Source organism: Poecilia reticulata, linkage group LG22, assembly GCF_000633615.1.
Source record: "Poecilia reticulata strain Guanapo linkage group LG22, Guppy_female_1.0+MT, whole genome shotgun sequence".
NCBI classification, from domain to species: Eukaryota; Metazoa; Chordata; class Actinopteri; order Cyprinodontiformes; family Poeciliidae; genus Poecilia; species Poecilia reticulata.
The window spans coordinates 17540222-17564839 of record NC_024352.1 but is presented as its reverse complement, the minus strand read 5'-3'; the positions used below and the strand labels follow the sequence as shown (position 1 = coordinate 17564839).

Here is a 24618-nt window from a genome sequence, read left to right as displayed (position 1 = left end):
TTTTTTTTAATTTTTTTATAATTTTTTATTTTTATCTTGACTACAGATGATTCAGGAGAACGCAAGTGTTGATGTTTCATTGAGCCTCTTGCTTCACAATGAATTTCATATGAAGCGGTTCTTCAGAGTATTAAATTTTAACTTGGGCTATTCACGTTTCAAATGCTGTTGTCATCAAAGCATGCCTTGCTGCGGTAAAAAAAAAAAAAAGCTGCAGATGAATGATTTGCTGCCTGCTATTTTTTTCCTCCCAATATACCAGCACATTCACTTTTAACAAATGTATCATTCATGCTATACATTTGTAATAAACAGGAAGTTTATTGTAGGCTGGAATGTTATGAAGTAGAGATGTTAAGGGCAAGGGCTCATCCTCCCGATATGGACTAGACAATATTTACTGCATGTCAAAATTTATTGAGCTGAATCTGATGCACTGAGGCAAATGTTAATATTTGCTGTATTTTTCATATGAGATTCAGTGCATTATAGGAACACTACTATATCACTTTGCTGTGGTTGGAATATTGTTAGATTTTATTATATTATAAATTATGTATTGTAGAAAAAATATACAAATTAAATGTATAAATTATTGTTTTAAGTCTTATCTTTCTTTACTTATTTGTTTGTTTGTTTTTTTGCAAAAAATATGTTACTGATCATCCATGCCAGTAGGTTTAAATAAAAAGAAAAACACATGTCCTTTATATATATTTTACCAGATTCACCAAGGTATTATTAGTCTTTACATTTTTTATATGGATTCCAGTGCACTTTATAATGTCTCATTTCTTTTTAGGATGTTATATATTTATGTAGTTTAGGATTTTCCCTCCAAAAAGAAAAAAAAAAACAAAAAAAAATTGAAGTGAATCCAAAGGGATAGTCGACGCTCTCTGGTCAGCCTCTCCTGTGTTTATGCTGTATTCTGTGCGGCTTTTTAATGTAGTCATACTGCCATCTGTTGATCAGAAAATGAAATGCATGTCTCTACCGACACTGTATTTACTGTATTGTTGTCACTCTTTGCATTATTGATCATGTTTTTAGGCTGTTAATCTTTTCCTTGTGAGTTTTGGACTAAACACTTTGTCCACAAAAATGGTGTGAGAAAGGGACACTGGGAGAGTGTGTTTGTCTATGTCTTAATTTATTTTAGATGCAGGCCTGAACAAATTAATTTATTAGATGAATAGTTAAATATATATTTTTTTTTATCATCTTTGGATGTACATTTTCCAGAATCTCATATTGTCCCTCACAGGCAATTTAGCTTTTGAACATTCTTCAATAAGGCTGTTATGGTTTTACTTCTCTGATTTTGTTTGAGATTATTTATTTGTGTCCAGATCAAATTGACATTTTTTTTTCCTACTGGTCAGGCAAAGAGACGGAGCCTCACAAAAAAAAAGGGGGGGGAATCAGAAAAGACAGAAGAGATGAGATGGTCACAGCTGGGAAGGGGAGACAAGAACGGGGGATGAGGGTTGCAGTTTCAGCATCATTCAGTCAGACAACATGCCCCTCAGCTGAAACAGCGAGAGACCCTCCCCGATTCTCTCGAATTAGGGAGATTAGCAGGGGAAAGCGCATAATGCAGGATGATGGAATTTGTCATAATTTGCATTGTCCTGGAAAGATTCGGCTTGATAGAGCGATGCGTGGAGGGGGCTTGTCATGTCCCACGGGCAGGTCATAGAGGAAGCTTGGCAGAACTGATTTTTGCGATATGTGCATCAGTCGTAAAAGCCTCACAACCAATTTGTCAAAAAATGTGCGGCCAGGACAGTTGAAGGCAGCGGGGCATTTTGCCTAACCCGATGAAAAAGCGTGCCCCTCCATCACTCTTCGTTCACAGCCCCGACTCTGTTGTGGCACTGTGCTGCAATGCAAAAGCCAATTTCATTACGTCCGCCTCGGGTAGCTCGAGTTTCATTTAGCTGTTTGCTAAACGTTGTATGTGCACAGCAAAATGCAGAAACAAATATTGTTTCAAACCTCGTTGCTTTTATTTTGTTTTTGATCTATCAAAGCAGAAATGTATTTTCTTTCTGTTTATTTATGCTGTATTTCTTGCAGACACATCTCTGAGCATTCAGTAGGCAGCTCCCCTCTGACCTTGGCTATAGTACTGAATGGCAGCTTCTGACCAGCATAAAGTTGACCAGAGCTGACAGTGCAGTGTTACAGCCTCTGCACAGTTCAATGTCTACAGAGTGGACATGTCGAGGCCAAACATAGGAAGCAGAAAAAAAAACATGCAAGCTTTAAAAACTTGGGGGGCAGGGAATAGCTTCTGTCCCCCACACTGACCACACATTGTCTCCATTACAGCTCCTTAAATCTCTTGACTTTTATGTACTTCTAAATTTGCTAGTTTGGTCCTTTCTTTTTTTTTACTTATTAATGTGTGCTTCTGGTTTGTTTCCTGAACATTTGTGCAATTTTAGACAAGCAAAAATCTGCTGAGAAATGTCTTATATTTGTCTTGTGCACTTTATACGGCTATTTATGTCACCGTTTAAAGAACGCTAATGTTTTGTGACAGATGAGCATACAGGGGTTAGACTCAAACTAGAGCACGAGCAGCAAGAAGAAGAGAGAGAGCAAGAGAGAACGGGGGAAAAAGAGGAGGGAATAATAAGAAAAGGGCTAATATCTTTCCCCTTTCCAATCCAAATGTACAAAGTTAGAGGTTCTGTAGGAGAGAGAAAGGTTGTGCCTCTCCTGAAAGGTTTGCATTTGTAGAAATGAGGTGTCAGAGGAGGCAGGATTTCCTCAGGGCGCGGCACAACAAGAGCCCGTTTCTTATCACTTCCCAGTCCCAGACGTGATCTGCTTTGAATTCGCTAATGCTGAAAGAACCCCACAGACTCGAAGCCGGTTCAAGATGGAATCACGGCACACATCCCTGACAAACTGCCATCCACTGCATAAGGATTAAACAGCGACTGCTTTTCAAATCCCTACCAAAAGGAACTAATATATGCACTTAAATGCATGCAACAAAACTTCAGCCTCAGTTTTTTGATCCTCACATTTTGGGGTGTTTTGAGCTGTTTGTCAAGCCTGAAATATTCAGGTAAAAGGAGGAAATTGAGAAAGCGGAATCTGGAAAGACATCTTGAAAATGGAAGTAATTTTATTCCTTAAATGTTGATTGTGACATATTCATACCCCTTGAACTTTTTCAAACTTTGACAATTTTGTATCCTATTGGGATTTTATATGACAAAGCAAGACAAAGTAGTTATAAATGTGACATGGCAGGAAAATGATACAGGATGATTTCAGGGTTAAAAATCAGTACAGTGACTGTTTTTTCTCAATCTCCTTCAATCTGATACTCCCAAATAAAATCCATTGTGACCTTCATATCATGAAACTGCATGATGCAAACCAACAAGTACAACAGTTTGGTTTAAAGACGGGATTAAATAATGAACCTGAAAATGTAAAGCACAGTCTATACCGGAGAATCTGCACAGCTCTGGTCAGATGTGAACAAAATCAAACACTTTGACCTTCATGTAAAATGCTGCGCTATTAAAACTGCACCACAATAAAATGGTGGCAGCATCATGCTGTTGGAATGCTTTTCTCTCGGCAAGGCAGGGAAGCTGGTCAGAGCTGATATGGTAAGATAAATGGAATTAAAACTCTTTATAACAGACCAGTAAAACCTTTTGCTGCCAGTGGGACAAATAGAGCAGACATATTACCAGAGCTACAATGGGGTGTGTTGATCAAAGAATATTTGCTTAGGATGACCTAAGTCTGAACTTAACTCCAGCATTGAGTCTTAAAGATTAATCTTCACAGTTTTAACATGACAACATATGAAAATGTGAAACGGATATGAATACTGCAAGGCACTGTGAAAGTGTAATATAGACCTTGTGAAAAGCTTTACATCTTGTAACATATAAATAGTGCTCACACGTCAGAATAGGTCCCTTAAAGATAATATTTCCTCTTACTTCTATTATGCATTTATTTGCCGTTTAGACATTTTGTAACATTAAAATAAATACATTAATTACAAACAATGAATTAGTTTTGATTTTAGGTGTTACTTTGCATTAATAATCCTTTTAAAGTCATATTAACCCAAATAGTTTTACACAGATTTTTCTTGCTGAATTATGTATAAGGTCTCAACGGGGAGAAATGTGACCATTAGCATATCTGATAGGAATGGTGGAGCCATTTTCCACCTCTCTCTGTCCTTGGAACTAGGCAGGGGGAAAAAAAACCTGACTGTTCGTCAATACCAGGTCATTTTATCCAAGCCCGGCTAGTTAATCTACACCATTCTAAAGTTTTGCTAATGACACTCTGAGGCGTCCTCGGTGTGATGGGAGGACCCAGAGGGCTCCAACACCAATATGAACATAGTCTGGCACTGTCTGGTCAACACAGGAATCCTTTTGATAAAAAAATAAAAAATAAAAAAACTAATTAGTAACACCTCAGACGTACCAATCTGAAATGAGACACCAGCAAGTTCCTTTTGAGAGTATTTAATTATGTTACCGTCTACACCTCAAGAATAGAAGAAATGTCATTAGGGCATTGACCTTTTGGCACTAACCGCTCTTCAAAGTTTGCTCAAAAAATAACGCCGTTTTTAACTACAATGTAAAGAAATATGAGTTGTAATGTAAAAGCACAGGTCACATTGAAAAAATCATAAAAAAGGAACATTGTTTTAACTGTTGCATTCTATTCAAAGTGTGGATAAAAAAGTATACTATTCTGAAATTATCTTTCAGTCAGCTAAATGACAAATATAACCCAACAGGAACACGTTGCATCCATTTCCTATCCCCCGTATAAAGTCCTTTTCTCTCAGGGCCATTTGGAGAGCTAAGGCCACCATTTGAAAAATACTTACCTTGTTAAAAGAAAGTTAATGTCATATGCAATTATTTGACCCTTATGAATATTAAAGGTTCCCATCTCTGGCCTATTAAAAATGCATGTGGCATTGTGGTTGTTGATCACATTTAGAACGGCCATGCAAATTGGACTGTCTTCGCTGTCAAGGCCTCAGATGAATAATGTAGTTGTGTTGTATATTCAGGGACACACCATTGACAGTCAATTAACAAGTTTGATTGGTGTGTGAACTCATTCTTTTGAACTGTTAATTTTATGTAAATAGTATTCGCTCTTCCCTTCCGCAGTCTCTCCCCACCATCCACGACCTGCATGGAAACGGCAAAACCCAAGATCCCCAATTCCACCTCCCACTAAGAGTAACCAGAGTGGGATCCTTAATAATTGATTATCACACACCTGCTCGGTAGACGCTATGGGAATCTACCTTTAACAGTCAAGAGGCCCCCCTGCTTTCACCTTTTGATATTCAAATTGACAAATGATAGTTGGTCTTTATGAATTCAAAATGCAGCAAGCACTTTTTCATAGAAGAAGTTGTTAAAAGACTCTAGCCACACGTCCAACCTGATGGACCTCCTCTTTGTTGGAGTGGATATGATGGCATTTGATGGCTCATAAATGGAATGCCAATTGACAATTTGTTGTTGATGTGTGGGAGTCTGGCTTTTATGTTAGGCAGTCTCCGTAATGCAGACTCCTGGGCAGATCGCGCTAGCAGGTAAATGATCCGGTGATTGATCCAAATGGTTGAGAGCAGCGAGGGCCCTATCTTCCCTTTCACTCACACGTGCTTCTCTAATTCAGCTTCCCTCCATCTCCTGTCTCGTATACTGTCCCAGTAATTTGCAGCAGCAGAGATGGAAACTAAAGCTTCATCAAAGCTGACAAGTGAACCCAAGAGCTGAGGATAATGGTTAACCCATTCAATTATGGAAATACCAATGACATTGTCTGCTCTTTAGCAAAACAATTGTGTTGCTAGCATCTTGTTCTGTAAGTATTTTAAAGGGGAAAAAAAGAAGCAAAAAACAACTCGTATCACTGTATTTCAGAGTGATAAATCAGAGCATCTTGAAAGTATTAAATAATTAGCTTTGTACAATTACTTACAATTTTAAGTACTTTACAATTGTAATTACCTGCTAGCATTACAATTACCTGCTAGCACTACTTACAATTGTAACTAATTGTACAACACTGTTTTCTGAAGTAAAAGGAAGCACGGCTCCATAAATGGATGATGATGTTGCGTCTGTAATGCCACCGTCTGGAAATCTCTTGATGCTCTTTAGTCTTCTTGACAAAAATTCTCTTTTTAATAGGAATATGTGGGATGGATGTTGATCTCCTTATTGACAAAGCAGAAAAAGGGTAATACTGAGGTTTTTGCAACCATACAAGACAAAAGAGTGGCATGCTATATAGGTATGCTAAGACTTGATTTCAATGCAAGAACACAAAATACAAGATGTACAAGTATTGAACTTTTACTGCAAACTCACATTGGTGATGAGATAAAATTCCAAGATCTGGAATAACAGGAGTATCACAAGCTGATATTTATTGGCTTATCATTTTTGATATTAACCTTGGTAACTAGCCTGCAGTCAGTTGCTTGACAGACATAGATTAAGCATCTGATTGTTTGTTAAACCGCTCTGCGTCTACTTTTTTTCTTTCAACTGTCAAATAAAGGTCACTAGTGTGACAAAATAAAGAAAGGAAAACATTAAAGCAAAGACAAACTTCCTCTTTATTTGCCCAAACTTTTAATCAATCCATGCCCTAATTTTAAAAGTTTTTTTTTATATATGCTAGATAAAAAAAAACCCTAATCCTAAACCCCAACCCTACTAATACCACTTAAAAGTCTAACCTCCTTGGTGGGATCTGACATCTTACTTGTTCAAGCAGAGGAAGGTAATCGGTAAATAGCCTTGTTCATGCATCAGTTTATCCCTGCTAGAGATTTGCATGTCCTTGGCAGTCTCTGCAACTCTTAGCATACCTATAGCATCCATTTGCATTGTCCAGTACCCAGTGTCCAGCCGTAACGCTGTCCAACCTCAAATGCTGCCGATCTACTGTGTCTCTAAAGACCTGACCTCCTAATGCCACCCCTTACTCCGACTCGTCTGTCTGCATTAAGCAGATAGATTTTTTTCAGCTTCCATTATTCAAGACCTTAATTCTAACAGAGGCATTTAATGGAGAATTGAGCTTATTATCACATGGTTAATTATGCTTATGAATAACAGCGGCACCACTGAGGTATACTGGCAAGCATCTAACAGAATAGCTGCTTGTATTAGACTTGTGAAATACGAGTTGTTGGTGATAAGATGCTGACAAATGAGAGAAGGAACCTGATAATTAATGTACTGCTAATGAAACATAGGCTTATAATTAATGTTAATTTCATTATGCCACATCTGTGAATGGTGTATTTTTGTTTTCTAAAACAAAGACTGTTTTTTCAGTTTCCAGTTTAAATTGTATGTTAATTGGAAAAAGAGGAATACTACTCTGACATCTTACTTGTTCAAGCAGAGGAAAGAAGTTAGAATTTTTTACTTGAATTGAATTTCTTCTGAAAATATCACTTATTTGCTTCAGTGGTTAACAAAAAAGATAACTTTTCATGTTTTCATTTATATTGGCCCATTAGCAATGTTATCATACTCCAACCAGTGATTGCTGGATTGACAATTTTTATAATTTTCCAAACAATCTTGAAATGTTTTGATCCAGGTTTTGGGGCTGATTTTCCGATTTTCCTCCAGGTTATTGAAAGGGTTATAAATCTTCTCATTAGAGGATTTCAACTTTGCTTTAAGAACTTTAATTAACAGTGTTCAAAATATTCAGCCTTCTTCCTATGAAATATTATTTATGTTTTGTATTTGAATAAAAAATGTGATGCTGTCAATACGGTTATACTTAAAATATGAAGTGTAAAGCCTTTATCTTATTTGTCCCAATAAAAATTAAGCAATAAATAAATCAAACTGAAAAAAAAAACCTTTGATTCCAGTCATAAGCCGATTTCTCATCGCGTCTCTAAGCATTTGTTTATCTCCGCTCAGTTTTATGGGTTCAATGTCCGACTTCTTCTTTTCATTTTTCTTGTCCAGGTAGATGAGCTGGTGTTCTGTGCAGGACAAATCCCTTTGGTCCCCTGCACCATGTCTTTGGTGAAAGCTGCCACCTCCGTAGAAGCTCAGCTGTCCTTCAGCCACGTGAAGAAGGTGCTGGAAGCTGTGATCCCCAACTTGACTCTGGCCCACGTTGTCCAGGCCCACTGCTACATCACCAGACACCAAGACGTTGCGACCATCAGAGCTGTGTGGGAGAGCATGCCGACGGCTACAGAGGAAGAGAAGGTCAGTCGCTGCCAATTGAAGGTTTTCACCATCAAATGCACAACTGTGGCTAAGCAGGGGATAAACGACTGTTTTATTATAGATGCAGAGGAAATATTGATCATACTGATACACTCATATATCGGATGAAGTTCATGTTTAATAGATTAAAAGATAAAAAATAAAATCATTCATCAAATAATAAAGAAGATAAACTTGCTGTGAAAATCACATTTTTCCAGAGACGCCTTTCAGAATTGTGTTTTATAGCGGGGGCACGTTTGACGCCCCTCTCTGCTCCCGCGAGACCCAAGCCATTGCTACTGATATTTACCAGTGAGTGCGCTCATGAAAAGTTGATGATGTGGGAAACCCTGGTGTCTTTGATAATGCAGAGCTTGGCACAGAAGCAGATGTCTTCCTCAGAGCCCTGCTAATCCTTTGCCCCCACACACCATTTTGGAGCAGCGTTCAAGTCTCAGAGCAGCTTATCCCCCCCTCCTCCTTCACTCGTCTCCTCTGCCACCGCCCTCCACCCTTTGCTCCGTTCTCCCGCGCTGGCTTACAACCCTTGCTCCGTACTTCTAATAGGGGCTTCAGTCTCCCTTGGCAGCCGTTCTCCTCCCACAGTAATCTGTCTAACCATGGGAATAGGACCTCTGGGAGAGATGCAGGAGCCCACCTCCAACATGTGGTTTGTTGCAGCACAGAACACTGCTGAGGACCGGGGGGAGAATGTCAACTTTATGTCACTTCTTAGCACATAATCAAGTTAAACTATATGTAAAACTGTAATCATATTTAAAGTTAGTAATCACGTTCACACGGCTTTGACATGTTTGATGGAAATTTCAACGTTTCAAAACGTGTGCATGTGCTTTGTAGACTGGTATGTTTAGGGGATTTGACACAGTTTGCCACACTGGAAATTACAGTTGCATAAAGAAAAATATATATCAAAAGCCTCGTTGGTGCAGATCAGATTTAACATATAAATGCAAAAATATTCATACTTCTTGAACTGTTTTGTAATGTTTTCACACTTCAAACTAAGTTTGAGTGTATTTTACTCAAAACCTTTCCGCGATCGACATATTGGGCACCCCTGTTCTAGATGATCCCAATAACATTAACCCTGGTTTTGGAATAGATAAAGTAGAAAACAATACGTTTCTAGAATGTTCTTCCCAAAATCCCACCACAACCCTGGTGAAAATTTGGGAGCTGTGCTTAAAAAACTACTTCCAAACAATTACACTTTATTGTCAAATTGTTTGCATTTTATATATTTGTAATGTATATTTTGTTATTTCTGTCTCATTGTTTTGTCTATATGATGCGTGCTGCCGGCTGTCTTGGCTAGGTCACCATTGTGAAAGAGGATTTTATCTGGTTAATAAAAGCTTTGATAAAAAAGAAAATTATTAAGAATTATTCAAATAAATAAATCCAAATACAAAATTAATTTGACCTTCATGTTTACGGCTAGTATATTTAAACTTCTGAGAGGAACTGGCAATGCATCAAGTTATTTGGATCATTGAGAAAAATTGAAAAAAACTATGGCCTGTGCATGTAACACTTACTTAGAATATCAGAAAGCAAACATATTCCAGACAGCGTCTCTGTGTGGATGATGTTTGGAGCAGAAATGCCTGGCTCGTCTTTGAAGCCACAGGGTTCCATAGTTGTTGTGCGTTGATAATTTCTCTAATCAGGTGGATGAAGAAGCTTGCGGGGTTAATTGGGAGCATACTGGAGTCGCTACATGTGTGAAATTGTATTTACGCCGCATTAAACCACAAAGAGCCTGTTTGTCAGCATGCATGCAAGAACGTTCGATGAAACGGGGGATATGCATGTATGTAAAAGCCAATAAATGTTTTACCTCCATCTCTTTTTGAATTTCTAAATCAGGTGTTTAAATTAACACATTATTTTTATCCAAAACAAATCCCCCTTTTCTTTATGGGTCCGAGCTGAAATTAAGTATGAAGCTTCTTCTCTGAATAGACGGTGAAACTAGTTATTTCTGCAATATAAAAAATGGCCACATAATTATAAACTCTTTTACACCCCACTGGCATCTGTGCGTTTCATTTACACAAACAATCTAACAAGCCTCAGAGTGGAATCTGAGAAAAGCCAGTGAATAAAACAGTGAATTGGGGAGGGGGGGAGGGGGGGGTTGTATTATAGCAGACTGACAGCACTACAGTAAGTGCTGAGACATAAGAAGCACATGCTGAAGGCATCCTGCTGGGCAGGAAATGTAGGGGAACTGGCTAAGCTGTGCAGCCCCATCAGCTCCCTGCTGTTCCCCTCCTTTACACCACTTCCTTATTACCGTGTTTACCGTTCGGCTTTCATGCCTATCGGCCCTCCAACCCACCACACGCTCCAGGCACATGGGCACAAGTTGGAGGGAAGGATTGGGGAGGTGGGAGGGGGCGAGGAAAAAGGAAAACAAACATAAAGAGAAGCAGGTCACGCCCCATCAGGGTAGGGAGGTGAACACAGCAGATTCAGACTGTATGTGCTTTTACCTTGCTACCTACAGAGTGAGGCAGAGCACAGGGGGAATGGTGCATGCCCTGGAACTGAAGTGGCATGAAGTAATGAGATGGATTGTGTTAAGTGGCTAGCGAGGAGTAGAACAGAGCGCTTTGAATACACACACGCACACATACGTAAACGCACACACCCTTGCCACCTGCCAGCCCTTGCAACTTGCCTCTCCAGCACTCAGGCTCCATCATATATCAAACATTTTGTCAGATTAGGGTTAGGGTTAGGGTTAGTGTTAGGGTAACCCGATGATGATCTACCCGATGATGATCGGGTAGAACATCATCTGATCTACCCGATCAGATGATGTCTGATCGGGTAGGAATAAAAGTTCTTTTTTCTCTCTCCTTTTTCATAAACTTTGATATGTAGAGTAACAGAACTGTGTACACCGATCCAGGGATGCACACGGAAACACTCATAAGGTGTATGCTATTAATTCTGAAAGTCGTTCCTTCGAACATTTAAACTTTTATTGATTTATCAGATGGAGTTCAAAACGTTTCTTTTTTTCTTTTAATGTTCGTGATAACAGCTTATAGCAAATTAAAAACCTAAATTTTAGTTTTTCAGAAAATTCCTTTATTACATAGGACCGTTAAAACCTTTTATTTAATTCAGAAATATTATGTCATGGCCTACACAATCACAGGATAGAATGGTGGTGTGACAGTTTCCCACCAGACAGTCATCAACACCCTTCACAAACTAACTGACCCTTCAGTGTGCTGCAGCAAATCATATAAATGGAAAGTTTTGTGGTAGGAAAAACTGCAGTATAAAAATATGCACAACCATGGATAAACACATTCTTGAAATAATCAATGGAATCAGTTCTCTAATAGCCACTACACACAAATGTATCCAGGAGATGGACTACATTCATTTCTTATGTCAAGTCACTCCTGGACTAGAGACAATGTCAGAAGGATCTTACCTGTACAAAAGGCAGAAAAGACTGGATTGCAAAATGAGCCCCGATCGACTACAAAGCGTATATCACACAGTTTAAGAACAAGCTTTTTAGTCAGCTAGTTATCTTACTGTTGCGCTTTTGTATCAAATAGTCAAACTTTTTGATGATATTCCTATTCACTGAGATGCACCTGGTACATTTTGATTCACAGAACTGTTGGGTGAACTTCCCACATCATGTTGAATCGCGGTAGGTAGGTAGGGGGTAAAAAAAAAAAATAATAAGGAAAGAAAGAAACGAGAACTGATGTAAGCTTATCCGACAGCTCTTATAAAAAGTCAGCAACTGTGCTGTGGCAATAAAATCCTGCCAGAGGCTGAAGCACTATGCTGAAGTCCTCAAATCCCCCTCACAGGCTGCCGGTTGGGTATAGTACCCTGGCACTCAAGGCCTGCAGGGTGGCCTTTAAGCCTGGCTGAGCAAGAACTCCCCGTCCTGTCACTTCTCTCACTACTTTGCACTCTGTTCCATGTTCAATCACTATTGACAAGTGCTGGAGCTGTTCCCTCCAGGAGAATACCTAGCCAGTGCCAGAAGTGCTAATATAACATTTATCAAAGCGCTGGACACGTATATGTGCTGTCACTCTGCCTGACACGCAGACCGGTCGGTGCTGACATGGCTATTGTTGTGGGCTTCTTTGATTCCACTACAAACAAGCTCTCTTCAAAAAAAAAGAAAAAACAGCCAAGTACAGATAGTCCTCAGCAAGCCCACTCTTACATGCTCATTAAAAAAAAACACACTGATTTCTGTTTTTGTTCTTTTAGTTTTTGCCAGGGTTTGCTTAAGTTTAATCTAAAGCTAAGTGCTGCTTCGGCAGCAGATTGGGTCATGACAAGCCTCCGTCTCGTGAAGGGACAAAAGGACCATCATCTGGTCTTGTTAATGATTTCTTTATATTTTTTGTGTGTGTGTGTGTGTGCATGCGTGCATGTGTGTGTGTATGGGTGTGTGTGTGCGCATGCGAGTATCAAAATAAAATGTAAGTAACCTGTTATTATTCTGCACTTACGAAGTAGGGTGTAAGTGGATGAAAATTGATCCAGCAAATTGAAAAGGGGGTTAAGTGTTTTTGCCCTATCGACTCCGATTGGAATGACGGTTACATAAAACACTCATTTTTCTCCCATTAGCAGATGAAGCCGCAGCCAAGTATCATTAGAAGGCCACGTTGTAACACTGCTCCAAGACATTTTGTTTTTGATAATGGCCCTTCCATCCAGAGGAGAAGAAAGAAAATAAAGATATTTCACCCCCAATTGATAAAATTGAGCGTCTAAATGTGGGCGATGAAACATGTTGTGAATGATCTCCTCAAAAAGGTGAGAAGTCATCTCAGGGAATCTGTCATTTTGCCAAATGCACCTAAAAAGAGAATTGGGTTTTGTTTGCGGTTGCAGACGCTGGATTCCTTTTGAATTGTTTGCACACTATCATTACCAAGGGTCATTTCACAGTCTCATGTTAATTGATAGGCTGTCAATCTGTCAAGCAAAAAGCCCGTCTTAGTGCTGTGTGGCAGTGTTTTTCTGATGGGCTTTATAATAACGCTGATGGGTTAGTGCTTATGTTCAGAAACTGCAACATGCGTCTCAGCAGGAGGGCCGTGCATTTGATTGATTGTAGTCTGCGGTAAAACACACAGTATATCATTTCCCATGAGGTTTATTTGAATACCATCTGTCGACTTGCAGGAGTTGCTGTGGGAATCTGAGATCAAACTTGCGCCACTGCTGATTGTCGTGATACCTGCCCTGCCCAAGGACGCCGCTGTGGAGCTTCATGTGACTGCAGTGAATGATGATCCCGCCAGAAGAACTTCCCGGCATGCTACAACAAAGACGGCGTGCGGATCCATACGGTGCCACACCGTGTTGTCTGCTGATGGTAGCAGCGCTTCGCTATCACTTTCGATGGTCGCCTGCGGGGGCAACCTGGGAATCGCTGATGTGAAAAGCATCACAGAAGAGCTTGGCACGGCTTTCATGAAGGCCACAAAGGCGATGGAGGCCGAGCTGGTACCGCAGTGTGCAAGGGTGTTCTACAAGTGCAGCTCCTCACCAATTCAGCAGATAGTCCAAGGTATGCCTCTAATGATCCTACCACCACTCAGCCATAACATAAAAGGTGCAGTTATGGTGGGGAAACTACAGGGCCACCACCCGTCAGCGTTTCTAAAATTAGGACTGGTGCAATATGGCATAAAATAAAAAATCTCAGATTTTAATTTATTTATTTTTCCGTCACTTTTTTCCCTTAAAAAAGATACAAAATTACAGAAAATAGCTTAAAAAAATCACTTGGAACTATAGAAACCTGAGAAGTGCTTTGGTGAAGGAAATTTGATTAATCAATAAGCCTGTAGGATAATGTGATTTCTTCGATTTATTTTTTGTTTGATGGAGTAGGGGCAACGCTTCTTGACTACACGCTCCATACAGTCAGGAGACAAACTTCAATGAAATGAGACGTTTCTTTTCGCTCTTATTAAAATGGACTTTAAAGAGGAGTAAAGGTTGAAACTATAACTTATAAAACCTCAACATACCTTCATACAAGCAACTGGCCCATTTTGCTGTCAAAATGTCTCTTATGTGTGGGCCTTAAACTTTCGGTCAGTGGGTCTCAAACCTCATAGGCATAGCCCCACTGTTTTATAAATTCAAGAAAAAAGTTTAATAAAGTTTTAAGAGTTTAATTTTAAATGAAGAAAAAAGAAACACAAATTAAATATATAATAATAACAATATATTGCCATAAATGTTTTGATTTCATGCACATAAATTAATTTCTGTCGCATTCTATAAGTTAGCACAAATATTTTTACAGTGGTAATTCTGGCGAATTCTCTGTTAAGATTTAGGAGTGTGTTTACGTAAATTTTTTGATCATTCTTCCAGGAGAACATGTGTGAGGTCAGACACTGATGTTGGACAAAAAAGCTTGTCCCAAAGTCTCAATCCTAATTCATCCCATTGTATTCTATTGGATTGATTTTATGCAAACTAGTCAAGTTTCTAATCTCCAAACCTGCTCATTCATGTCCTTGAACAACTTGTATTGTTCACATGTTTCTGCTGGAGGTGACACGATTGCTTATTGGTTACAGTTCAGTTATATAAGTCACCTTAAACCTCCAATGTGTGTTATAAAGCCTTAAAAGCTGAATGAGATTTGATTAATTTTAAGATCCCTATTCATTGCTGAAAACTGTCCGATTGAAGAGATCACCTTGAAACAAAGCAACTTTTATGCAGAGTTGGATCAAGCCAACTTTGAAAGGAAGTAGGGAGCGGCTGTAATTTAGCACTTGTAATCTTTATGCTTTGGTTGGTAGTTTAAAAAGTACAATGAAAGTTGACAGAGACTTTGTAAACTTGAACCACAGGGAGTGATGGGATTTCCTTGGGTCAAGAATGGAGAACCAGATATATAAATTTGCACCTCAACTTTTAAAAAAGGCTCCAGCAGCTGTCCACTTGCAACCCTTTGTTTCACAAATATTTGCCGCATGATGAGGCACTTGACTTCAAACACTCATAAAAGTGTTTGGAAAACTTGAATTCACTATATAGATCTAGTTTCTTCAACACATCCCTATAGATTTCGGGTCACATCAGCAAGTTACACTTCCATCTGTTAGATTTCCACTGTGACATGCTAAACCAGTGGTCCCCAACCTTTTTATTACCGCGGACCGGTCAAGACTTGGAAATTTTGCTGCGGCCCGGGGTGGGGAAAGGGGGATGGACAGTCAGATAAGGCTTCTGCATGTTGGTGTTCCCGCTAAATTCTGAATATACCCAATTTGGGTTGTCTTGGCCTTTTTATCGCAGCATGTGGGGTTTTCCCTGACTGGGAACGAGAACACAACCTGCTGAATGTGTCAGGTAGCCAATCAGAAAGCGCGGTGACGTAAGAACAAAGGGAAATCCCAAACAGCTGACATATCGCGCAACTGTGAGTCCGGTGGATATTGGAGATGATATGTGGAAATGTTTATTATTATATGTAAAGGTCATTATTATATGTTTATGTTTATTCAATTAAAAATGTTAACTATGAAAAAACATAGTCACCTAAAAATCATAGTGCAGCAAATAGAGCGGCTGCTCCCGTCCGTCGTCTTTTATCCACCGCCTTTTCTTTTTGTTACGTCTTTTATGTCTTAAAATGACTCCACAAACTATCACTATTGTTTCTACATCATCATCCGTGTTTGGTTATTCTAAATTCCGGTATGCTATGTTGGAAGTTTTGTGGATTTTCTACTGGAATCGGGATGTTCCAGAAGAAAATCGGGATGTTCGTGACTGGAATCGGTTCCACGAACCGAACAGCCACACGGCAGTTCGTGTCTCCTGCCGTGTGGCTGGAGACACGAACCAATCGAACCTGTTGTACTTTTATCAGCTCTGTGGTCACAGAGGTTTGGAGAATCGGCCGACAATTCTTAAATCTTTCCGTCTAAACCAGACTTAAGACTCACAAGCTCTACTCATCTCCTCTCGACCGCAGCCCAAACGCTCTGACTCTGGTCACTATTGTAACGTTTACATATCCCTTCAAAATAAGATACAGATGCGCCACAAAAACGAAAATTTTAATTCACTATAATGACTAACGAGAGCCCTGAGCTTGTTTCTCTGCAACGAGACGGTCCCATCTGGGAGTGAAGTGTTGCTTATATGCACAGCGTACTTGGTCTCTACGTGGTGAAGCAGTTTGAAGCTTCATTGCTTTATTAGCAGTCGGTCGCCGCATGTTACGCAGAGCGGGCTTGTAATGTACTCACCTACCGGTCTGGGATAAATCCATTCTCCTGTCTCTTCTCTGGCTTTTTCCCCTTCGCAAAGAAACTTTCCAAAGACATCTGATCTGTTTCTTACTCATTTTGCTGCTTGTGGGCTCAGYGTTGGCGCGCAAGWAACCGAGAGAATCCGGTTAAAGGATTTTCAAAATAAAAGATCCTCCAGACTCAAATAATACATAAAACGGAAATATTTAATTATTTCTTGCGCGGCCCGGTACCAATAGGTCCACGGACCGGGGGTTGGGGACCACTGTGCTAAACCACCAACAGATATTGTACTTTGTTAAACACAAACATGTGTCTGAATACAAGAACAGAAGGTTTTCCAGTAGAGCTTTAAATTGCAACATCCTTATTCTCTTCACCTGTTGGCGATTTATTATCTATCTCTGATTGTTGTTCATGCCAGATTTAAAGTGATCTAATGCTTTCACTTGCAGAGAGGATTAATCCCATAGAAGCCTTCCTGTTATGTATAACACTCATGACACGTTCCGCTTTTGCAAGTTGAGCTCCATAACACTCTTTTAATGGAAGCGACGTGACAACCTCTCTTGCTCTGCGTTCTGTTTTCAGAAAAAGTTTGAGCCGACATTAGTTAAGCCATATCATAAAGTATTCAAGGAAACAGCCTCCCCAGAGGATCTCCTCTTCTTCCTGTGTTTAATTATCGTAAGCCATTTGTTGTGTCTTCGGTGTGTACAGTAACCCAGGCAGCTGGCACAGTCTTTTGTCATCATTACACTTTTATACGCCGCCATCTCCGGCTCCCAGGATTCTAGGATCTCGTCGAGGCGAAAACGCAGAGCGGTGTTTGTTTTATCCTGAAAGATGTTCTCTGTGAGAGGAAAGGGCGACGAGCACATCGATCACACGAGCTCGGCTGTCAGGCCGTCACCAGAGCAGTCAATTAGCATTTCTGAATCTTTGCCAAACCAGTTGCCTTTCAGTCATTTTTTTACTTTGGCGTAACTTATCATTCTCGCAACGTCGAGTTATGGTAACCAGTAGTGAATAGAAGAAGGTCAGCGTGCTCAGAATGCGTCTTAAAATGCATGACAGTGAGCCGGTGCTATTTATGTTGTCGACTAATTATATTCCTGCTACTGAGTATTTATGATGCTTGTCAATCTTTTTCCTCAGACATTCACAACAGGAGATATTCAATAAAAATATGATTACAATGTTTCCTTTTTAAATCCATATTTGTACATTATACTGCAATAAAAGTAGGGCTTAGCTTTAAATCTGTTTTTTTTTATTTTTATTATTATTAACAGCCATATCCTAATCCTTCACATGTATGTTTCTTGGATTATGGACGGCACAGAAAGCTCCCCTAAAACCATTTATTGACTCATTGCCGAGATGAAATCGGTTACCTTCTGATGCTTACACAGCCAGGCCCTGCGAGCTTACCCGCTGGCATCTTCATGGGTCAAAGCTGATGCTCATTGGGTGATAAATCCAAAAAAGTCAAAAGGGGAAAAGTAACACCTCTGGCGCCAGCAGTCACTGCCTTGCTATTGTCGCTGTCACTGCAGGGACGTACAGCGGAGCGAAATGTGACTGCACAGCCCCTCCTTGTTTTGCTCGCTGTAAGATTCACAGATGATAGACGTGGCATATGGCTCAAATGAAACCTTTAAACATCTTGTCTCAACTTGTTACTTACGATAGAAAGGGCTTTTCTTTTTCCCAAGATACGACCCCACAGCTTAATAAAATCTTCAGCATTTTTTTTTTTTTATAAATTATCAAAATAATACCTTGTGATTATTATAGGAGCTTATACATAATAATACAAAATAATTTTGTGTTCTAATAGATTTAATAACTACATTTCCTCGCAAAACTTCAGTGTATCTTATTGGGAGTTTCTGTGATAGACAAACACAAGGTGAAAAGTGAAACATCTGTCAGTATGAAGGCCTCAGAGGTTTTTAGAGAATGGTCAGAGGAGCATAACCAGATATGTCAAACATAAACAACTGGAGAGACCTGAAGGAGGGTGAAGTTATAACGCAATACCAGTAACTCTGGAGGAGCTACTTAGATCGACAGCCTAGGTAGAAGCATGTGTTGGCAGGATATTTATTAGTCATACATTAAGCGAATCTGGCTTTTATTGAAAAGTGGTACGAATAAAACCTTCATTGAAAGAAAGTCGTAAAAATCTTGTTTTGACTTTGCCACAAGCTCCATAGGGGACACACCAAGTATGGAAGAAGGTAATCTGGTCAAATGAGACCAAAACTGAACTTTTACAGCTACATATAAAGCCCTACGTGTGACAGACAACTGCCTTTGCACATCATCCCGAACACCCCGTCCCTACAGTAAAACATGGTGGTGGCTGGGTCATGCTGGTTGGACAGGGAGAATGGTCAGAGTTTATAGAAAAACTCTCATCAGTTAAATACTGGACAATCCTGAACAAAAGCCAGTTAACGGCTGCAAGAGACTCGAGCCTGGAGATTCATACCTGTTGGACAACGACACTGAGCTTACAGCCAGAGCGCTAGAAGCGTTACGCATAAATGAAAGAAAATTTGCAGATGACATTATAGTGAAAGGTGGGTCTCTGAATTATTCACTCACTGGAGCTAAATACAAATGCATACCACACTTTTCAGATCTTTGATTTTAAAACAGAAACTTTTGCTTTGAAATGCTTTTCCTTCCTGTTGCTAAATCCAATCAAATTGCTGGCTAGCTTTTAACACATAAGGTGTATAACCTAAACCCTTTAAACCTCAAATTTTTGTGCAGACTATCTATACAAAATGGCTAAATTTTGTATAGATACTGATGTTTTCTGTATTAGTACAGAAAACATAAGTAGAAATCAAATGGATAATATATGTAAATGTTGGTTTCAGACTGATTAGAAAAGATAAAATGATTAACAAAGACAAGCTGTTCTTTGCATGTTTATGCTTACATTAATTTGGGATGTTGTTTTATTTTATTTTGTCTCCTAATACCCCCTAGTAAAAGAGCACATAGAGTACATTTGAGTGAAATTCGAGCACATCGAGAGGTTTTAAAAAAGAGAGCTGCCTTTCCTCTGATTTCACTAATAAAGATTTTTTAAAAAGGAAACAATAACACAAAATCGCATGGTCACTCATGTCACCTTCACCCCCCTCGTTGTCTCCCTTTTATAAACACGGACCTGCCGGTGAGTACAGTCACTGAAAGTACTTCAAAGAGAGAGCAATTATTTCCCATCCGGTAGTACAAAGATTAAAACATTCAGACATTAAACAGACTCAGTGTGCAAGGTGTGATAAAGGGTTTGTTTCTTCTCCTAATAAAACCATCCTCAGTCTGTGATCTCTGCGGCCCACTCGGTTGTCAGCCAACTTTCTAAAGAGGACCTCCCCTTCCAACGACGCTCTGATAACACATATTTAGGCTTTTTATACCTTCCAAAAAGGCCCGTGTTCAGTGGGGGCATTTTAAGCCGTGGTGCGTATTAGCTAATTAGGGTTTGGGGTTCTTTGTGAGGGAATTCGCCATGCTGTGTGTGCATCAAATGAGAGAGAATGAGGCTTATTAACAGCCCAGCTGCTCCTGTAACCTCCGTGTGCTGACTTTACTTTCTGCAAGTTCGCACAAATGTCATAAAGTAGGACAGAGTAACAAAGGATGGTATTAGAAATGTGTTGCTTCTTTGCCTTTTAAGATTATAATGGAGATTATGCAGCTTGACGTTACTTACAACGTAAGCGTCACATCCGAGTCTCGTCCAGCATGTTAGAAGAGAAGAAAGGAGGCTGGACAGGAGACGGTGAGGCTCTTGTGACCAATTAGAGCAACATCCCAGCTGCCTGCTGCTAAACAGACAGACTGTCATCAGGCTTGGCTCTGATGTGCTCAGTGAATTCTCAAAAGTCCACAGCCCAATAGTCCGGCTGCAGACACAATAACATGTTAACAAACAGAGGATCAGTTGTACTGGCTTCCCCCAACGTTCACTACAGAGAGACGGTTTAGTGGAGAGTAAAAGGCAGCCATCGGCCTTTTAAACCTGAACTTAATGCTACCTCTCTGGTTGAAGGTTACACTGCCTTGAACATTTTCAGATTTTGTCACCTTGCTCCAGATCATTACTTGCTTTTATGTACAAACCAACAGAAGGTACATTAATGTGAAATGTTATATCGGGATTTTTTTTTTTTTTTTTTTTTTTTTACAAATGAAAAGCCTGAAAAGTGTGTTCCATCCAGCCCTCCTGAATTAATAGTTTGTGGACAAACCTTTTACTGCAATTAAAGACATGAGTTGTGAGGTATCTCTACCAGACTGACTGCGATAGACCATATTACTACTCTAACAGGATTTCCCATTCCGGCTGATAAAAAAAACCCTCCCCACTGTATGATGTTGTCTCTAATGGGATGAAGGTGACGTGTTAGTATTCTTTCCCATTTAATGCTTTGCGTCAATCAAAAACATTCAGTATTAGCCTCATTAGACCCGAGCGCCATTCTCCACACGTTTGTGGCCTCGTACCTGGAGTGTGGCGAACTTTAGTGGGATTTCTTAGTGGGTCCGTTGAACAATGGCTGAAATGCGTGACTAATGGTGATCCTGTTGACAGATTCTCCCACCTGAGAAGTGGATCTCAGCTCCTCTTCAAGAGTCACCATGGGCCTCTTTACCGCTTCTCTAAATATTCTTCTCCTCAACTAGTCTGTCAATTTAGGTTGGCTTGCACATCCTGTGTCATACTCTTTATTTTTGAAAAAGAGCTGAGCAGTTCTCTATAAAATGTTCAAAGCTTGGGATGTTAAATAAAAACGAACCCGTCTTTAATCTTCTTCACTAGTGCATCCTTGTCTGCTGTGTCCTTTGACCTTCATGATGCTCTTTCTTCGCTGATGTTTAAGAAAAGTGGTGTTATATTGGCTTGAGTGGATTCTGTGAACTAATTAAGTGATTTCTGAATATAACTGACTTTCCTGGATCTTATTTAGGGGTGTCAAATTCAATAACATGTCAACATAAATTGACTATTGTTTCCCTTCCATTTAACAATAGTGCAGGTTTAGGTTAGGCTCCCATGATTTCTGTCTTTCACCTTCTCTCTTCTGTGCTATTTATATCTTACAGGACTTGAAGAAAGTTTACGGAACAGCTTAGGAGAATCCAGTCCATCTGTGGCCTTGGTTCCTGTCCTGGATCTACCCGACTCCCAGATCCTCCACTTGTCCTGCTGGCTCAGTTTATAAAAACACACCTGTAGTCAAGGGGGGGGGATTCCCCCCAATCCACATATGATTCAGAGACACTTTTCTGGAAAAGCTACTGGATAACTTTAGACTTAAAGAAGAACATAAATGAAGGGGGGAAGGGGGGGGGTGGAAATTTCCCTTTAGTCTTGACAGTGTTGACAAATGGAAAATGTGCAAGTGTGCAGCTGTAGGGATGTATTTACTGCACCCTTTGGAGTGTCTTTAATCTAACGGTGCATGCCAGAAAACTTCTTTCATTCCAGCAGGCAATAAACTCTCTCCCATGGTATCTTTCTGTTTCTGGTGGAGTTTCTCTGACACCGCTCATCACAGCTGAGCTTCACCTCTGACCCTGCCTGTGTCGGCTGCAGACCTAAAGATTTACTGTGTCATAGCTTCGGAGCCGTGCGTAATGTATTTGTATGAGGTGAGCGAGTTTCTCCCTCGTGCTCCACGGGGCACCGGGTGTGTTATTATTGTGTAATAGGCAATCAGTGCCAAGCACCTGAAAAGATTAAGCCTCTTTATGTTTTCTATTGATTCCAAGGCAGCCTGGTTAATGGAAGAAGGACACTAGGACACAAAGCTGCAGGGCAAGTGTGTGTCCTCTGCGTGTTGAGGGGGATGTCAACGGATGAGTTGCAACCATGTTGAAAGAAAATAACACCATTAACCATTGCGTCTGAAGCTTTTTTTTTTTTTCTTCTTGAAGATCATGAATTGTATTGATAATCTAAGTTTGAATGAATCTTCACTCTGACAATTCGCTCCAATGTGCTCTCAAAGTGGAGCAGGCTATTGATCTTTACCCACTACAGTGTTGCTTTGATTGTTGTCATCAAAAATTGAACAATAGAGGTAGCCAATAGAGCCTTCAGACTTTTATTGAGGGCTGGAAAAATACAAACAAGTAATTATTTATGGGAGCAAGCATTCTAGTCCTATATGTATCCCACCACTTTACTATTTATGCTTAAATTGTCGGTGTGTTGTAAGCAAAATCAAATTCCTTGTGCACCAACTTAGCCAAATAAAAGTGATTCTGATTGCTATTAATTCCACGCAAATACACATAATGAAAACAGAAATATGTCTGCTTACTTTTAGGAGATTTTACTTAACGTTGCGCCTAAACAGCCCAACAATTAGACCTCAACCCACTCTTTACATTTTAGCATTGTTTACCTAGTGCACAAAATTTAATTTTTGAATTATTGCCTTTTTGGAACCTCAATCGTACAATTTCAATGTTCTTTATATTAATTTGGATGACGTTTAAGGTCACAGCATTGGAGTCCATATGATTTCCAGTGTCCTACATGTTTTGGATATGACCGTTCCAGTAACATCGGATGGAAATGGCTTTAATTTACCTCCTTATCGTGGTTTCAAGTTCTGCAGGGGTTCTGCCAAGGCTTGGTTTCAGAATCACTACATAAAGTGAGTGTTGGAAAATATATGAATGTTAGAAGAGAATATTTGAATATATATATATAGAATATATGAAACCTGTAGAACACCATATCAAGGGCTGAACAGGAGATATAACTGCTGCCACCACCATATTTAACAGTTGGCAAAAGTTACTTCTAGTTTGTCCGTGTGATCAGCAGCGTGTTTTATTTCTGCCTGAAGGTGTTTTTGCAACAGTTCCTTCTTTTTTTGGGTCGTTGCAAACGGTGCGTCTGATGTTCTAGGAGTTTCTTGTCCTTGCGTTGCTCCTGAACAGCTCGTGTATTTTTTCTGTTGTTGGAGAGACATGCACCAGTTGATCGAACTATTGTACGATGTTGAAACAGAACAATCTCTCAAACATACATTGAAAGTAATTGTGGAATGGACAAAACCAGGCTTGTCTTAAACCCAACTAACCAGTTCAGATAAACTCCGCCCTTCCAGCAATGATTCCTGGTGAAATATCAAGCCGAAATTGTGCCAGGACTATGTTGATGGCCTAGAAACAGGTGTTTGGGGTGCATCTAAACAGATAAACCAAGTATTTGTAAGGATATATCTATAAATTTAAAACTTTTATGTGGAATTTTAATTATGTAGATTCATTTTATTTAATGTATGCATCCAGTTGCAAAAAAAATAAATAAAACTCAGAACACTAAATGAACATAAGGTTATGAAGAATAGATGTGCATGTCTGATTAGAGCTCTGCAAAGAAAACAAACAGGATTTTATTGTCCTTTTAAAAACCTGGTTTTAATTGTTTGCTAGTTCAGATCTCTTGCACAATCCCAGTCATGATGTGTCAAGAAAGTGCAAACATGCATGTAAGAAATATTTTCAATATTCCTCATTAAATATTTTTTAACTCCAAGTTAGTTTGTTTTCTTTGGGGAGGGGGCGGGGGGTGTTTGTAACAAAGTTTGAGAGATCTTCTTGGAGATCTGAAGCAAAATTAATTGGTTATTTTCTTTAATTAATCTTTTAACTTTAAATCTGTGACTAGAATCAAAAGTCACAGATCTTTACAAATAGGCTTTTTTATTATAGCACAGCAGCAGTAGCAGATTCTAGATTTCTTTTTCTTTTTTTTTTTTTTTACCATACACAGACTTCAAAATAATCACTCTTCCTTCACATACTCACCCTTCTAATCTGCCTTTTATTAGATGTGTTTTCATACACTCACACGGGCAAAACCACGGCTACGTCTTCACATCCTCATCTCCGCCAATGTGACGGCCCATGGCAGACGTGCGTTTTTGTGTCCTCACCACTGGGCTGCTTTA

The 24618-nt window shown here is 39.6% G+C and overlaps 1 protein-coding gene across 3 annotated transcripts in view; it reads left to right on the top strand.

Moving 5' to 3' along the window:
* Positions 1 to 22923, top strand: part of dph6 (diphthamine biosynthesis 6) — a 67024-nt gene extending 44101 nt beyond the window's left edge. For 2 of the 3 annotated variants that reach the window (XM_008399794.1, XM_008399795.1), the window contains 3 exons: positions 8043 to 8291; positions 13512 to 13899; positions 21752 to 22923. In XM_008399794.1, coding sequence (XP_008398016.1) covers positions 8043 to 8291; positions 13512 to 13899; positions 21752 to 21870 — 756 coding nt within the window. In that variant the 3' untranslated portion in view covers positions 21871 to 22923. The remainder of the gene's footprint in view (positions 1 to 8042; positions 8292 to 13511; positions 13900 to 21751) is intronic. The other variant, XR_532616.1, reaches the window with a different exon arrangement.
* The last annotated feature ends 1695 nt before the right edge of the window (positions 22924 to 24618 follow it).